Raw genomic sequence first — 12,935 nt, forward strand, 5'->3', positions numbered from 1 at the left:
TGGCTGGAACTTTGGAGTCCAACAGCTCTATAAAATGACTATCACACTGAAAGAATGATTATAAAAAGTGATGTTTTTTCATTTAAAGAAAAAGTATTTCGCTCATACAGTCACTTATAACCTTCAAGCTGGCTCAAAAATATTTTCAAAACAGACTGGAGTATTACAGGCATACTCAAACATCAGAGAGTTTGCTAGCTCTTCCTATTTGACTTTCTTCAATTTCTCACCTATCAAACTTTTTCTCAAGAAAATTTAGCCTCACAATCATCACAGAATCACAGAATCACAGAATTGTAGGAGTTGGAAGGGACCTCTAGAGATCATCGAGACCAACCCCCCTGCCAAAGCAGGTTCCCTACACCAGGTCGCACAGGTAGGCGTCCAGGCGAGACTTGAATATCTCCAGAAAAGGAGACTCCACAACCTCCCTGGGCAGCCTGTTCCAGTGCTCCATCACCCTCACCGTGAAGAAGTTCTTACGCACATTCGTGCGAAACTTCCTGTGCTGCAGCTTATGTCCGTTTCCCCTCGTCCTGTCTCCACGTTCCAATGAAAAGAGACTGGCCTCACCACTATGGCCGCCACACCTCAGATATTTATAAACCTGGATCAGGTCCCCTCTCAGTCTTCTTTTCTCAAGGCTAAACAGACCCAGTTCACTTAGCCTTTCTTCATAGGGGAGATGCTCCAGGCCCTTCACCATCTTTGTGGCCCTCCGCTGGACTCTTCCCAAGAGATCCCTGTCTTTTTTGTACTGAGGGGCTCAGAACTGGACACAGTACTCCAGATGAGGCCTTACCAGGGCAGAGTAGAGGGGGAGGATCACCTCCCTCGACCTGCTGGCCACGCTCTTCTTAATGCACCCCAGAATGCCATTGGCCTTTTTGGCCATGAGGGCACACTGCTGGCTCATGGCCAACCTGTCATCCACCAGGACGCCCAGGTCCCTCTCTGCAGAGCTCCTCTCCAGCAGCTCATCCCCCAGCCTGTATTGGTGCATGCAATTATTCCTCCCTAGGTGTAAGACCCTACACTTGCTTTTGTTGAACCTCATCCGGTTTCTTACTGCCCAGCTCTCCAGCAATGATCACCATTAACTGAATAGACAAAGTAGTTTTAAAGCTTTATTTCACTCTTGTATGTTATACATGAAAAGCCTGATCCACCACCACTGAATCAGGTCAATGAATTCAATGGGATCAGGAGCCAGCTCTTAATCACATTATTTCTTTAGAGCTTAGAAGTTAAGAAGTCAAGCACTGAATCCCAGATTTCAAGGGTATTATCACAGCATGTTACTTGATTGGAAAGTCAGAATAATCACTGCTCAAGTCAAGGATACTTACGCCATTCTTTAGCTTGAAAGTATCCACAGCAGATTATGCAGGCACTAATTTAAAAAAGAAAAATCAGATGGAAGAGAGATTTTTTTTATGCCAAAAAGGTAAACCTGCCCAAAGGACTGTTAGAAGAAATACAGACAACTAACTCAATGAAACACAGATTTCATTTGTGTCTCTTTGTATCACCTTCAAACTCCTTTCCCAGTATACTTCCTTTAATTAATATCCAAGAAACAAGTTACAAACTTTGAAAGATTAATACACTAATGACATGGTAAAATATGCAATGCTGTGTAAAAATTTTACCCTATCTCACATTCTATGATCAGTTTATCCTCTTCAAAGTTATTCACTAAAACAAGAGTTCAGCAATGTGGAACACTTTAAGCTATAGTAATGCATCCAACAAACCTGCAGTTACCATGCATATGAACAGACATGATGCCTAAGTAGGCTGTAAGTTTCCATAAGTTATTTCAGATGATAAACATAAAAAGCTTTCCTGCAGCATTGTGAAGAGTTTGATGATAGTAATTGGTGAAGGATATAAAAGCTCAACCAAGTTGAAACCTTTACCAAGTGCAAGCTGTTTTCATACATAAACAGCTGAAATACATTGCACTTATCCTTTTATACAGACATCTTTCCTGTCTTACCCTCCACTTATTTATATGCATACACACATACAATGTCTTCAACTTCACAGCTAATAGCTCATGTGATAAAGCTTCCTGGTACGACATCTGAAATTTTGTCAGCTATGTTAAGGACCAAACCTGCAACATTACTGTGAAACAAAACCAAAGCAAGATCTGAGAATAACAACCCGTTGTGTGAATTTTAATAGTGCTTTTGGTTTAAATGCAACAAGAGGGAAAAACACAAACGCAGTCTCTGTCATTCTGCTGCACCTGCTGTATGATTCAGGCTAAAAACATACTGTCACAGTTATATTGCTGTTGGATGTTCAGATTAAAGACAGGTTGTGTGTCATCTGTCCATCTCCCTTACATGCATCATGGCACAGGGCTGGGTGAAAAACCTCACACACACAAAAAAAGCGTGACACATTTCCCAACACTGTAAACATATTTATCATAAATACATGGTGTTTAAGCAAGAAGTACTCCACAAAGTCCCATTTCCAAATGAGTCCTTTTTTTTCCCCCAGCAACTCTGCCCATACCATACAAAATTCTGCCTCAGAAGGCATTATGAAGTTTTAGCTCAGAAAAAGAAAAAACAGAAACAAAATTCTATTTAAATTGGAAGCTAATCAGATGCAACTCCAGTTCAGCATTTGAAGTAATTAAACTTCAAAATCGCTCCAATATTTCTGGAGTGGCTGAAGGCAGTGAGTACCTTGGACAGAGGGAGGCTTTCTCTGAAGTTGAGCCACTGTGTTCATCGAGAGCTTAGAGGCAGAGGGAGTACTTTGAAGGCAGAGGGATGGTTCTTTTAAGTCCCATTACACTCAATTCCTGATAATTCTTTTTTAGGTATTTATTTAATAAAACCTATGCACAATATGTTCTATTAAATGTACAGAAAAGCCAGAGAACCAAAGCTATCCATAAAGTACCATAAAATGCAGTACGAGAAAATGCATACTATCATACCGATGTTAAGCAACAGTAAATTTACAAAGGGTGGCAGAAGGGAACTTCAGGTACTGCATGACAAATCTTCAGGCTCCCAAATTAAAATTATATGTCTAAAACAGATTGAAAGACTAGTGGATCAGGAAATATCACACTCAATACAACTATTATATTGTATAGTTTTTCTAAAAGAAATTATCGTAACGAATGGAAGAAGACAGAAGGGAAGATGAAGAGCAACAGCTTTCAAACTGGGGCAGACAGAGATGTGACCTGCAAATTAGGGATGTCTGCAGTTCCTCTGGGCAGCGCTGCTGATAACAGATAAGTTCCTGCGTAATACTTCCATTGCCTCTTGTCTGCAAAGCCCAGAAACTATACTCTATCTACTACCGAATATTCCCAACTTCCACCAGATTTACAAGCGCAGTATGACCATCTAGAGTATTTCAAAACGACTTCTGTCTGACCAGCAACAAAATCACAGCAGTCAGGAGGAGCTTCTTAATTTTCCCTTCTTAAAATACTACCATATCTATATATCTCCAGATGGCCGATGTAGAAGAAACAATTTAGTTTGCAAAAGTCAAAGTGCAAATCCATAAATTTGGAAAAGGCAAATAATGAACTGTGTTGTCATTATTATACGCCTTCCAGTGGTTGCCAAAGAGTATATTTCAATGCATAGTCCCAGGTTATAAAAGCACGATGTTCACAGATCAGAATTTAAGAGAGCAATCATAAAAATAGAAAAACAGTTTCATTTAACAAAAACGTTCTTTGTATGAAGAGCATTTGTCAAGTATGTCCTTGCAAAACTGTTATCCTGAACAGTGAAGGAGAAAAATCCATACCTATAATATTCACCATTTTTGAGGGAAAAAAAGGAAAAGAAAAAAGAAGAAAATGAAGTGGGAAAGTATAAAGTGTTTTCATTCATTCTGACCATGGTGGCTCTCTGCGGAGAGATGATGGGTATGACTGCACAGCACATGTGGATCATACCAGTGTTCCTCCACTTCTGGAAGGGAAGGTGGGCAATCTATCCACTCCAAGCCTGCCTTGCCATGTCACAGCTGAGCTAGGAAGTAGGTGATATTCGAAAGAAAATACACTTTCATCTCTGTAGCATGAATTCACAAAACTGAACATTTTCTGTATAGCTGTGTATGATGACTGGCTGGAATGTCCCATTCTCTGAGGCCATAAGGAAAAGCAAATCATCCCAGAGACCTTGAAAGCAATCTTAGACATGTAGCAAAGCCATGCTATGCCCAGTCAGGAAAGGGCAACGCAGCTTGGGCAAACAGTGCCACACATTTGGCACAACAGTGACAGGTGGAGGGGCTGAAAATGGAGTCTAGTCTATTTCATATTGGCTGACAAGAGTGCAGAGACCAAGCAATGCAGAGATCACCTCTGACAGTACCGATGCTCCTGCCACTTCTATAAGATGAATCCTATATACAAGGAGACTATTCATTATTTCAGAACGGCTGTGTGTGGGTTGGAGACACTAGTCACAACAGAAAATAACATTTCAAGGCTTTTTTTTTTTTAAAAAAAAAGTTTACTTAACATGACAAAGTGATTGCCATAGCAGCATATGTAATCTATTGAACAAATATCCGCTTAAGTATCACAGACATGACAGTTTACATTCCTCTAAAACAAAACAACAACAACAACAACAAAAAACGATGCATTTTATTGCATACTCTTTTTTATCTAATTTTGTATACCAACCACTTTTTAGCAGTACTGGATATTATAAACTCCCTTATCTGCAGCATGCATTTCTCTGGAGCAGGGAGACCTAAGACAACTATTTTCCTGTGCTAGTATGAAGTGACAGCATGGCTACATGCTGGAAAGCTGCCACAGTTTCCCACTTCAGTTGCATACTCCAACAGCTAACTGTGTCTGGTGTCTTAACTTCATGAATCAGTACTCTAAACAAAGCCTCTCCAACGCCCTGAACATCAATAAAGTGGAAAGAAATCTGAAATTTGCAGGTCTCAGAACTGCATAGATATCATAGCTCTAATGGTGCTGTTCCCACTTATATACAACTTAATTCTTCGCATTTTTCAGCTCTTCTGATTCTCAACTTGTTGGACTTACAGCTCACTTTGTGCAAGCACAAGAAAGACAATCTAAGGAAAAAATCTCTCCTCACTCTCAAAAATGGAAATACATTTTGCAATACTTGAAAATTATTATTACTTAGTACTGAACAGGAGAACTGGTAAAATGGTGAGAAACATTAAACACAAAAAAATAACAACCAAAAAAACCCTGAGTTCTGGGAAAGCTCCTACCTGTTCCATAGATGAAGGAAGGTTTCTGTGTACTTTGGAACTAAACTCCCTATCCTCCTGAGGATAACAGAACAGCTTCTACAGATTCCTTCTTTCTAAATGAATTTTACTTTTGTAGGTATTGATAAGAAATGCTCAAAGTATCTTTTCCTGATGAAAAGGTAATACATTAAGAACCTAGCAAATATATACACATATTTTTAAAGTCAAACCCAAAAGAGAACTGTAACAGGATATAAGCATAGTGTCAAGATGTGGGAGGCTCAGTAAAAGGTGAGAAATATTATGCAAAGCTAGGTTTATCACAAATGTTTCCATATATTACTATTCAGGAATAATTAATAGATATAATTTAACATATGACTGGGAATCCTATGCTTTCTTTCCTTACCACAATCTTCATTCAAAAAATACTTCCTTAATTTCCAAACAAAGAGGAATATGTTTTCAACCCATTCACTTGGTTTGCTCACCTCAAATCTGCTAACACTAATTAAATTTCAGAGGCTGATTTCATTCTCTGATATTACAGATCAGACTTAATCTTTTAGGTTATTTGCCTTTTTAGTTAGAGAATGATCTAAGAAAGACATAAATAGTGAAGACATATGCATTTCTGAAGAAAAAAAATAGGTTGCAGGAATTTTATATCAGATATTTACTTCATATACAGCAGTACATAAAATACTGTCTAGATCGTTACTGATACAGGAAGTATTTTGAAAGGAGAAACCTCATGAGTAAATATTTTTCCTGTGTCGGAAGACAGCTCTCATTTAATCTTTTTTTCTGTGTGTTACCAAACTTCAGCTCTATTGAAGTTTACTCTAGATAATGCTCTTCAAAGTCAGATTTTCAGAAGCACTGTATAAAAATCTTGTTAAAAACACTTGCACATGTTCCAAGTATTTAACACCAAACAGTGCATTGACTAAAATTAAGAAATAATGCAAGGTAATTTCTTTATCCTTTAATTTTCAAAGGAAAAAAATCTAATGATTAATTTCACTGACCGAGAAGATTACCAACAACTGAACATTTAGTTTCCATCTAATTAGTAGGAAGATAATCTCTTAATGTCGATCAGATAATCGTAATTTAAGACTGCACTGAATTTTTTCCCCTCATGGATTCTTCTTATCTGCAGATAAACTCCTGAAGAAGCACTTCAGTGCACTTGATACGCTACGCTGCCTGTGTCAGACACAAACTCTGAGAGTTGGATGAGAACACCCCTTCTTGCTATTCTCTCTCCATTCTCCATCCTGTGGTCAGTACTCCCTCATTATCCTCTAAAAATAGAGATTACAGCAGTAAAGTGATGACAGGCATCAACGCACCGCAGATAACTAACTTCTTTCTTTTGGGGTTTGCTGTTGAATTCTTGTCTTCCTTTCAATACAGTAACTTACAAATATTCAGAAACAGTTTTGAAAAAAAATCTCATTCCTACTGAATGAAAAATGATACATTCCACCCATTTAGATCCACAGCTCTGCTTTTCTCCTCTTTGTGAAGAATATTATTTTTTTATCCTGATCTTACCTTAAAAATTATTATTTTTACACTGCTGTAAGCTAAACACACTGTTTTATTAAAATTCTCTAGCTAAAAGACATTACACTTTGAAGCCCCATCTCAGGAAAAGCATTTTCTACTTCAGAGAATTTGTAAATTCTTATGCTTCTAGACTAGAGATGAACTTTAATATTTTATTAAGCATGATTTTGAACCAAAAGCTGATGTCAAACCACAAATACAGTATACGCTGAAAGAGGAAAATAAGCATTAGTAATAGGAAAGAGAATAAAGAAGGAAAAATTCCTGAAAGTTGCTATTCAATAGGGATTTGAAAGCAGAAAGAGGGAAAGGGTATTTTGTAGGAAAAAAAAACCCACAACAGTAAGTCACAAGGAAGAAATTGTTAAACCAAGTGAGGATACAAAGAAAAAGAGACACTGATCCCATTTACTTATTCATTTGTTCATTGTTCATTATATGAGGGCATATTATATTCAAGAAAAAACATAGTAAGAAGATGCCTATGATGTCCATGATAAACAAAAAAAGAAGCACTTGTATCTAGAATAAAACTTATTTTAGTTTCACTTGGTCTCCAGGGACAACTTTCTGCTGAGAGACACACAAAATTCCCACTGGCAAAAAGAAATTCTCTGCATCTGAGTGTTCACTGCACTACAAAACTGTAGATTTACTGCCTCATCCTTAATCATTAACACAAGAATGGAATGTTTGATTTCCATTTTCTAATCAAAAGTATAATGCAGTTTTTGGTAGTTGTGAATAATACCACCAGCAGAGTGAGAAAAGGTTTAAAGGTCATTTTAACACACACTTTATTAAAAGCAATAAAGAAACAACCTTTCCTCTGGAAATCTCAACTGGCTTAGATGTTCGAACTCTCAGAGTATCACATTCTCTGCTCATACCTTGATAATCTTCAAAGAAAAATCAAAATCAAAAAGATATACCACTGCAGAACTATTCCCCCCTGCATACAATACACACAAAGGTTTCCCTGCTGCTGCATTCACATGGTCCCACAAGAATCAGGTTGGTAGGACATTCAGCAAGAACACGTGTGTTAATTTCTCAAATTCGCTCCTACATACTGATCTGCTGCCTTGCAAAAAAATTAGACTTTTTAGTGATGCTGATTAAATTACAGTGAATGATCAAGTCTGAATTACACACAGTCAATCCGTGCAAGTTATGGCAAAGTCAAATACTTGGAGAATCGATGAAAGCATTTCAGAAGCATGGAATACTACAGCAAAGAGTACAAAGAAAGGACCTCTAAAATTGAAAAGACTTATGTTAAGAAAAAAATAGGAATTTACCAGACAGCTGCAGTCCTTATGCCACAAATGCTGGCTTACATTTTATAATCTGCTATGACAAGGATGTCCAGAAATCAATTTACAACACTTTGAATTGCACAGCAAAGGAATTCCAAGTTTATAGAGATAGACTGAAACAACTACTATGCCAAATAGAAGTTTTGCTCCTTCCAGTAAGCATGGTTTAAATAATTCATTCAATTATTAGTTTTGTACTCAAAGATGCCTTATTTTCATGCAGATTTATGTGCCATTATGCGTAGAGGACATTCTTAATTGTGCTGAAACAACTGCAAATTTAATTAAAGTTTGCTATTTCAAGCATAAAATAGATTAAAGAAAATGCTGACAATTGTAAAATAAATATTCAACTACTAAATTTAACTCAACATTTATTTTTAATCAAAACATCAAAATAACCTTATTTCTAATTACAATTTCATGACAAAATGTCTTGAAGAAACATTTGCCTCTATTTTTCTTCAATCTGTTCAACTGAAGCACGTTAGCTTATTCATAAAACTGTTTATTAATAAATTTGTTCCAGCTGTATCAATGTATGTTACAAAGAACACAGATTAATGTATGTAAGCAACCATTATCATTAAAAAAAAAAAAAAAAACAAAGCCTCAATACTCAGTAAGAGCAGAAAACCCATCAAATATCTTACAGTGCAATTAAATCCCCTAAACCATAACAAAGATGGAAAAATAAATGGCAAACAGAGGGAGAGAGGTCCAGAGATCTATTAAAATTTGCAGAGATGCCACCTAACTGCCTAGAAGTTATTTGCAGTTCCTTGTACAGGGTATTAAACCATTACTCCTTAAAATCCATTGTGTTTTAATATGCAACAAGAAGCAAATCCTCACTTTTGTAAGAAGACATATTCAAATGCATCGTCCTACATTCAAATGCATTCTTCTGAGGAAAGAGTCTGCCCTGATTCTTCTGCTATTTATTTAAAAATCTCCAATTTATTTACAAAGTTTATTTTTCTTAATTTTATAGACAATTGATTTAATGAGTGATAGTGAACAACTGGAAAAAGAAAGATGAGTGGATTTCCTCTTTTCCTAAATCACTAAATCAGGCTCTGATTGAGGAAAAACACAAGGCAATCCAGGAAAAATGAGCATTATCTTACTCCTTCATGATACAAGAAATAGTGATGCGGAAATACAGAGGTTTCCCAAGGAATTGTACACCTTGTCCCCCAAGGATTTTGAGAAAACATTGAAGTGCCTCACCAGCCTAAGAAATTTCTCAAGAATTGGAATATTTAAATAAAAATTGCTTTTTACCACTTATTCGCAATAGTAACTTTACTAAGTTTTGACAGTGGACTACACTTTTCGGTAATTTTCCTTCTTACGTTAAGGAATAGATTCTTTTCAGAACGTGAGAAAATTCAATAGCATCATTGTTAACAAGAACTGAGGATTGAGCTGACAACACCATGCTATTAACCAGTTTTGGCACTGTCACTACTACTTCTGGAGCATATAAACATTGTTCTGGTTTGAAAACCATGAGACCAATTACGGGATCACAACCGTCATCCAAAGCTAACCACCATCACTACTGTTTGCATGTTAGTGGATCACATTTACTGAGGGACAGATTCAGCACTGACCCTATTGTGTTTAATGTGAGGAGGATATTTTCATGACTTTCCATTTTTCTCTATTGGCTACATTGCTAAGAAAATCCCAAACTCATTCAAAGCAAAAATTTCAGTAGGTCAAATAAGGAAATTAAGTTATTATGAAGTATTACAAGACCTCTTTCACATAATAAGGAACAATGAAGAAGGGAAACAGCAAGGAGAAAGAATTTTTCACATAAGAATCAAACAGGAACCCTCCACAACAAAACCAGTGAACCAAACAACATCTGTTTCCTGCTGATCTGTCCATACATACTGTAAGAAAAGTTTGATATAGAATCCAGCAGAATCAGTAGAAAAATATCTACTTGCATCTAGTCTCAAGTAAATGAGTAATTTTACATTGATACCTCTAGAATATTTCATATTGGGTTTCACGTAATCAGCTAGTAAGAGTTTAAGGATTATGAAACCTCCACAATACAACAGGTAAAACACTACTGAGAAGTCAGAGCAATTTACCTCAATTGAAAGTCTTTCAATATTTTTGCTTAAATACACACGTTGCCATCATTTTATTAGAAAGTCATGGAAAGAGAAATTAAGTACTTGATTCAAACTATGTTGCGTGGAGTTACATTCAGAATACACAAAACAACAATGCCTTCAGCTTTTTAATGTAAAGAGTTGTTTACCAATGAACTGTTGGCTTACCTGTTTTACATCATATGCAAGAAGAACAAATCTTAAGTCTGGTGAAACTGAGTATTTCGATGCTTTGAAAGTTACCTACAAATGAAGTAGCAATAAAAGTGAGTACACAAAAGGAAAGATCATTTTTTCCAAATTACAGTTAATTTAATAATTCTCCATAAGAGATCTGATTAGGAAAACCTGCTTAATTTACACAAAAGATGAACTGCAATAATTCTTAGTCTAATTTGCAGGTGTCAGTAGAGTGGTGATAAATTAATCTGGCTTCAAGACTAACTACAAAGTCAGAAGCTGATGAGTGTTTTTTGCCATGATTACAGGCACTAAGCTTAACGGTAACAACTAAAACCAATTCATTTTCAAAGGAAGAGGGGAGGTGCATTGATTGGTGTGTTCATCAGGAATGATTACATGGGAGACCTGTCACTTAGTTAAGCTTTAAAGATAATGCACAACTACTACTACAAAAAAGAACAGGTGTGCACTGTGTCCTTGCTATGTTTCTTTCAACACCACACAGAAACATTTTGCATGCCAGTTTGCACTAAAGAAAAATCCTCTTTCTTATAGGAAGTAAAATGCTTAGTGAAAGGTAAAGTGGAACATAAAATATCATTGTAAAACTAATATTGTTTTATATCTAGCTAAGACTACGTGACACCCAATTGAATTCAGGGTTGTAACTCAATAAAAGGATAACACTGACGTTGAAAAAATTTAATGCATCTAATGTAGAAGAAAGATAAAGTGTGCTTTAAAGCGTGTTACAGGAAGTAATTTCTAATGAATCTATCTGCAAAATGAGAGGGGAAGGGAGAAGTAAAAGAATTAAAATAAGAAGTAGTATAGAAAAACGGAATCACAAAGGTACAAGATGAGGAAAAACGTATGAATAGCTCTGCAGATCAACATATAAAGATCTTTTCTGATTTTGCTTTTTGAGCATCCTGTTATGCTTAGCCTAATCCTACTGTTAATCTAAAGAAATAAATGGGAGGAGTTTAGGTACACTAACCAGAAATCACAGACCAATGCATTCATAAGGTTAATCTTCCAATAAGCTAAGAAGATGCAACATTTTGACATACAATCTAAACTAAAGTTACTATGTAATATAACTAGAACCAAGTTACCCAAATCCAGTCAAAAGGAAAAAATAACTTTTGGAGTAAAAAACTGCGCACAGTAGCACAACAGTATGAAGATAAGTCAGCTGTCCTGAGGCAAGAAGACAAAAGGATCTTTTAAGGCTGTGAGGAATTTTTTAATCTATGAAGTACAAAGAATAGATTTCCACCATGTACAAACAACCTCTCATGAGATAACCACCAGAAACTAAATGCATGGACAACATGCCTTTTGTTTGGCACATCACTGAAAATATTTTAGATGTGAAAATTCTTGGATTTGGTTCAGTTTATTAATTATTGTCCCTACTACCTCATTCATAAGCAGTATGCAATCCAGGCAGATATCCAAACTCTTTCTGAGGGAATGTGGCACTTAACATTTCCAGCATTTAATAAGAATCTTCAGTTACTTATTATACCACCATAAAAGTAAAACAATTAATGCTAACACCTGACTAGCTCAGCTGCAAAGTATTGGCAATCTGAAACACCACCACCAGGAGCTACTCCATACTCTGTATCCAAGTGGAGTCTTGTTGATTTGGGATTCAAACCCTAAACCTAATCTGAATCCTACAGAAAATTACTTTGTTCATCCAGCTTGTGCTCACCTGCAAAATTTTGTATGCTTCCAGCAAAACCTTGTACACACGGTATAAGGGCAATGCCAGTGAACCATAATCTCTTGACTGCAGAGAATGGCTTTGGCAAAACAGTTTTCAGTGTAATGGAATTCTTGTGAAAAGACCATAAAGCTATTTTGTACTTTTTAATGTTCCACTTAAGAACAAGAAAATAAAAATTAGGCCATAAGAAAACAAGTTTGCACAGCAAAGGCTGACAGCAATGCTGATTTACTAAAATTACCCTAAAAACATTATTAACCTATTTTTAAAGCTGGATTTACAACCAAGCCTTCCAGGAATCAAATGTTCAATTCAAACAGAATTTCAGAGGGGTTTAAGTTATAACTGTGTTTTTATTTTGTTTTCAGACAATCTTAGCAATAAATTCAGAAATAGCACTTCCATGCACAGAATAAGCCCTGCTAGTTCAAAAACAGAGAAAAAGCACATTATAACCAGACTCATTCCTCCTGTCCACCATGGAAAATAAACTCAGAATTCATCAGTGGACTAAAACAAAAGAGAGACAGATTCCAGTTTTTCTCCGTATATGTTCCTAAGGTATTTCATCAACCAACTCTCTGACTGAGGTGATGAGATCACCACGTGGTGGATTTAAAAAAAATCTGCAGTCCTCCCTATGGGAGACTAGATGTATGCTGCTGAAACCCTGGGGAGATTGTGTACTGAGATGTTTGCTACAGGGAATAAATTTGTTTATTTATT

The 12,935-nt window shown here is 36.3% G+C and overlaps 1 protein-coding gene across 1 annotated transcript in view; it reads right to left on the bottom strand.

Moving 5' to 3' along the window:
* DPP10 (dipeptidyl peptidase like 10) overlaps positions 1-12,935 on the bottom strand; it is a 188,674-nt gene that overhangs the window by 72,958 nt on the left and 102,781 nt on the right. The window contains exon 5 of the mRNA XM_085228156.1: positions 10,454-10,528. Within this exon, the coding sequence (XP_085084282.1) occupies positions 10,454-10,528 (75 nt within the window). The remainder of the gene's footprint in view (positions 1-10,453; positions 10,529-12,935) is intronic.

This window comes from Meleagris gallopavo, chromosome 7, assembly GCF_905368555.1.
Source record: "Meleagris gallopavo chromosome 7, MGAL_WU_HG_1.1, whole genome shotgun sequence".
Taxonomy (NCBI): domain Eukaryota; kingdom Metazoa; phylum Chordata; class Aves; order Galliformes; family Phasianidae; genus Meleagris; species Meleagris gallopavo.